The following is a 5,132-nucleotide window of genomic DNA, read 5'->3' as shown; positions in this document are numbered from 1 at the left end:
AATATTACTGATATGTATGGTGCATGCCTGAGATAGGAGACCTGAGATGGGACCTGTTGTATATCAGACAGATGTGCTACAGATGTGCCTTTTGTCAATCATGAAGACCTACATACATATACCAATGTATATTGGAGAGAGCTGTCAACAATTTCAATGTGAGAGTGGCGAATATCATCCAGCAGCGAGGGGCCTGGATTGAACATATCATAAATCAATTACTACAGTAGCCAAAAATTCATCAATTTGAAAATGCTTTTGTACAATAAAAATGTAACACATTGTCCACGTCTGGTGAAAAATCTTGCAAAAAGTCATATATTTGTAGAAACTGTAACTATTTTATTTTGTCCCTCTTTTTGTGGCCCACCCTGTATAACAACAACACCAATAAGTATTGAAAGATATTTTTGTGGTGTTCTGTGAAGCCTTGAAAATCCTTATATAGCTTCACTAGTGTGTGTCCTAGACAAAAAGTTGGAGTCAGTTGAATATGCTACCTCATTTTTTACAAGTGTGAAACAAATGTGAAGTTGTGATATTGTGAATGGACAAACTCCATACTGTGCACTAATACTGTGCACAACTCACCATCTTTGAAAATGTGAATACATTCTCCATTGAGATCTAACACAAACAACTTTTCTGATAATGTCTTATTTCAATTGTTGCTGCTCTTAATCAAATTTCACAGCCAGAAGGGGAAAGACATTGAATACTATTTGACACATTTTCCTGATTTTGTTATTGGTAAATTTTGACATCTTAAGACCATGGTAGTAGTGAATTTTGCAAATCAATTTATTGCATCCAATTTATATCTGTATTATAATTGTTTTGTTTTTGTATCTTTTAAGGGTCAGTATATATATTTGGTGTTACAGACATTTGTGCATTTTGGAGGGGTTACTTATTTCTTTGTTATGTATAACATATATTTTGGGTTACTATTAAGTTGATGACAACATCCATTGAAGGATATTTCTTTTAACCTTGTTTTCCCAGTTTATGCAGAAATATCTTTAATAGTTTGTTCCTTGTATGACATGCTAATTCCCTTAATATTAATTGTGTGCCAAGCACTGTAAGAGGGTAGTAGAAAAGGGTTGGTCGGGGATGTATATAAACAATTGAACAAGCTCGCTCTCCGCTTTGAGTCATAAAATGACCGAGAGCCTATATGACGTGCTTTGCTTTTTGTTGACTTGTAACCTGGGTGAGTGTGCAGTGAATTCGAGATTGCTTGAGTAAACAAGCACGGCCTAGACGGAATTGCAAACTGGATACTAAAAGAATATATAGATGAACTAATAGACAAAATATATAAGATGATAGATTGCTCACTCAAAGAAGAAAAGGTACCGGAGGACTGGAAAAATGTCAAGTCAACATCATGCCAATATATAAAGGGGGAACAAAGAAGACCCAACAAACTACAGACCTGTCTCCATTACAAGTACAATAGCCAAAATTTGCGAGAAAGTTATAAGAAGTAGATGGACTAAACATCTGGAGGGAAACAATATACTAAATCCGAGACAACTCGGATAATAGACACAATGCAAGAGAGGGACGGATGGATAGACTGTGCTCTCCTGAACTTACAATAGGCGTTTGATAAAGTACCACACAAAAAATTATTAGGAAAACTCGAAACAACAGGAGACATACACGGAATACTTCTGAAATGGATGGAAAATTTCTTGCATGGGAAAAAATTAGAGTGGTTCTCAGATATAAAAACTCTTCTTGGAATGAAAGGATAAGTGGAGTCCCACAGGGTTCAGTACTGGCTCCGATAATGTTTGCTATATATGTAAACGATATGGATGAAGGTGAAGAATATTACATGAACATCTTTGCAAACGACGCAAAACTACCAAGGAAAGTAAATACGGAAAAAGATTGTGAATCGCTACAGAGAGATCTGGATAAGGTCTGGGAATGGAGTCAGAAGTGGGAATTTGGAAAAAAAAAAAAATAAGAGAAATGACTGGAGAAACATCAATTAGAAACAAAATAGAAAAGGCACAACTAAGGTGGCTTCAGCGCGTGGAGAGAATGGATGAAGAGAGAACTGCAAAGAAATGATTGAACTGGAGACCAGAAGGTAGAAGATCTAGAGGTAGACCGAAGAAATAATGGAAAGATGGAGTTGAAGAAATCCTATAGGCAAATGGATTGGGAAAAATAGAGGATTTGAGGGAAGAAAAAAGCTTTGAGAGGACTAAATGGGTTGTCATCTTTGTGTGTTTTAACGTTACCGTAAATGTATCCGGGGCGGAAGTCACCAGTGATCTTCTGAAGATGCAGGCCGTCACGCAATGTTCGTCCTCATCCCCTCCCAGCAGTACCTTTCCAAACTGGACTCAATCCTGTGTGACACCACCAAGTTCCAGCAGATCACCCGTGACCCCACCCTCTCCACCATCAGGAAGGGCAACAAGATCATTGATGCTGTCAACGCACGGCGTGACGGCCTGCATCTTCAGAAGATCACTGGTGACTTCCGCCCCGGATACATTTACGGTAACGTTAAAACACACAAAGATGACAACCCTTTGCGCCGTATCATTTCCCAGATCCCCACCCCTACATATCACTTGGCTAAAACTTTGAATGCCATCCTCACGCCTTTTGTTCCCACACAGTACTGTTTTACGTCAGCGCCCCCGCAGAAGGAGTGATGGCATCCCTTGATGTGGAGTCCCCTTCACAAATATTCCCGTTCAGCGCACCATCGACTACATCTGTGATCACGTATACCGGTCTTCTCCAGTACCTCTGTTGAAATTAGAAGAGATTCACCTTCGTGAACTTCTGAGGATTTGTACACAAGAGGCCGCCTTCCGTTGCCCCCGTGGTAAACTTTACCAACAAATTGATGGCGTGGCTATGGGCTCTCCGGTAGGTGTTCTCTTCGCCAATTTCTTCATGGGTTCGGTGGAGAAAGAGGTCTTCAATCGTTCTGGCCGCCCCCTGTTGTACGGCCGGTACGTAGACGACATCTTCGTGAGGACCTCCAACTCTGAGGAGCGTGAACACCTTCGCTGCCTCCTTCAGGAAGTGTCAGGCCTTCGATTTACGACGGAGGAGGCGACAGACGGCGTCCTTCCTTTTCTTGATGTGCTCCTCACCCAGAAAACCGACGGGAGCACCCACACAGCAGTGTACACCAAGCCAACTAATCCTGGATTGTGCTTGAATGGAGAGAGTGAGTGCCCTCAAAAATATAAGGACTCCACTATTGCATCCTTCTATAGGAGAGTCCTCACCCATTGCTCCAGTTGGACCTCCACCCAGAAAGAAATTGACCGGTCCACACAACTCTTAGTCAACAATGGCCACTCAAACAGCGACTGCCAGCGTGTACTGCGGGCCGTCATGAGCAAGTGGTACGAAGGGCAATAGACTCCTGTAGAAGAAGGCAATACCTTTACCTTGTTCTATAGGGCCTACATGTCGAGCGCTTATAAGGAGGATGAGAAAGCAATTCTTCGTATCATCAAGGACAATGTGACGCCCACCAACGAGATGGACCGCATTAAGCTTGCCATTTATTATAAGAACAAGAGGACTAAAGACCTTATCATGAAAAATAACAGCTCCCCACGCCCATCCGACATCGAGTGTGTGAGTCTGGTGTACCAGTTTAAGTGTCCTTTTGGGGACTGTACGCCCCAAGATTCTTACATCGGACTCACTACCACTCGCCTTTCCAGACGGTTGACATACCACCTTAACAATGGAGGCCCTAAGCGACACCTTCAGGAGACCCATAATATTCCAATCACCAGATCCATCCTAGTGGACAATACCACCATTTTAGACCAAGAAAGTGACAAGCGCCGCCTTGCCCTCCTTGAGGCCCTCCACATTAAATACAGCCAACCTACACTGAACACCCAACAGGAAGCCCCCACCAGCCTTCCCAGCCTCAAACCATTCAGAATCCGCCAAACCAGACAACCCAGCTACGAGACAAATCAGCCCTCCCATGAGCAGTCACTCCGTCCGCGGCGGACACCCAGGACACAGTAACGGTCATCTGAGTGTCCTTTCCCAGTGGTCACAGTTCCCCTTCCCGCGTACCCTTCCCCGATATTCAACGTGTCCTTTCCCAGTTTTAGACCAAAATAACGGTCAACCTCTTCGTAATCTTTCCTAGTGTTTACTTTCTGTATTTATAATCATCCATTTCTTTGCTATTGTCACAATTGAAAATGCCAACTGTGATTAGCGAAACGTCTTGTATCCTGTTCTACCCATTAGATGGCTTCTATCGGCAACTTGGTTTTTTCTTTACCTCTCCATGCTAGAGAGATCTTTAGAAGACTTGAAACTCTTCATCGGAAACTCATCAGAGCTCAATTTGCTGTTGCATACAATTCAATATGCCTTAAAGAAAGAAAAAAATATATATATATATATATATATTAGGGTGGTCCACTGCCATAGAGGTGAAAAATAAAAGTAGGAATTTCTTTGCTCCCTGGGCCGATTCTGGTTCCATTTATGTAGCAAACAATGTGTTCAAAGTTTGAAGCCAATCAAATAATATTTAGGGGTGGCTCAAGGTCCCTATCCAGCAGGCCCCTGGATCCCCCCCAGGGTTCGTCAGACCACTGGGTATTATCCGCTCATAGACGGGGGTATCATGCTTGCCAAGCACTCAATGTGGTCCAGATGCTAGTAAGGACTTTGACGATGTGGGGAACATTTTACGTTGTTGCGAGACAACACCCAGAACGAACTGGAGTTGTTCTTCTTTTGTGGTGTGACGGCCGTTGAACTCCTCAATGAGTTTGACCCCTCGCTCAGCCACATCGTTGATCACTGGAAGATTTTTTACTTTCTTCAGACCTTCTTTGAATGATGCATTCTCTTCCCAGTCTTCTGGGTCTGCATTAAGAAAATCACTGTTGATGTCGAGGTGTTTCAGGAAACGGATTGACTTGCGAGTTGCAAAACATTCAAGTGGTGGAATCATGGAACTTTTCAATTCGACTCGCTTTGGGGGATCTTCGTCTTCGTCATCATCCTCATCGCTTTCATCTGATTCTGCTGGGATCATGGCCGACACTATGGTCCGCTTTGTCGGGGCTGAAACAGCTTCATCGAACAGTGACAGT

The 5,132-nt window shown here is 42.8% G+C and overlaps 1 protein-coding gene across 1 annotated transcript; it reads left to right on the top strand.

Moving 5' to 3' along the window:
• Positions 1-2,324: 2,324 nt before the first annotated feature.
• LOC143019829 (uncharacterized) lies at positions 2,325-4,646 on the top strand. The gene is made up of 3 exons (XM_076175811.1): positions 2,325-2,639; positions 2,734-2,907; positions 4,566-4,646. Exons 1-3 carry the CDS (start codon positions 2,325-2,327, stop codon positions 4,644-4,646), a joined length of 570 nt encoding a protein of 189 aa, XP_076031926.1.
• Positions 4,647-5,132: the final 486 nt, after the last annotated feature.

This window comes from Oratosquilla oratoria, chromosome 38 (genome assembly GCF_046742065.1).
Source record: "Oratosquilla oratoria isolate Oo_2021 chromosome 38, ASM4674206v1, whole genome shotgun sequence".
NCBI classification, from domain to species: domain Eukaryota; kingdom Metazoa; phylum Arthropoda; class Malacostraca; order Stomatopoda; family Squillidae; genus Oratosquilla; species Oratosquilla oratoria.
This window is presented reverse-complemented; position numbering and strand designations above follow the sequence as displayed.

Excerpts from the sequence above, each read along its gene's own strand:
- LOC143019829 (XM_076175811.1), top strand. The coding sequence starts at position 2,325 with ATGTTCGTCCTCATCCCCTCCCAGCAGTACCTTTCCAAACTGGACTCA. Across the intron at positions 2,640-2,733 it reads ATGCCATCCTCACGCCTTTT|CGCACCATCGACTACATCTG; the intron begins GTTCCCACACAG and ends ATTCCCGTTCAG. Across the intron at positions 2,908-4,565 it reads GCGTGGCTATGGGCTCTCCG|GGGTGGCTCAAGGTCCCTAT; the intron begins GTAGGTGTTCTC and ends AATAATATTTAG.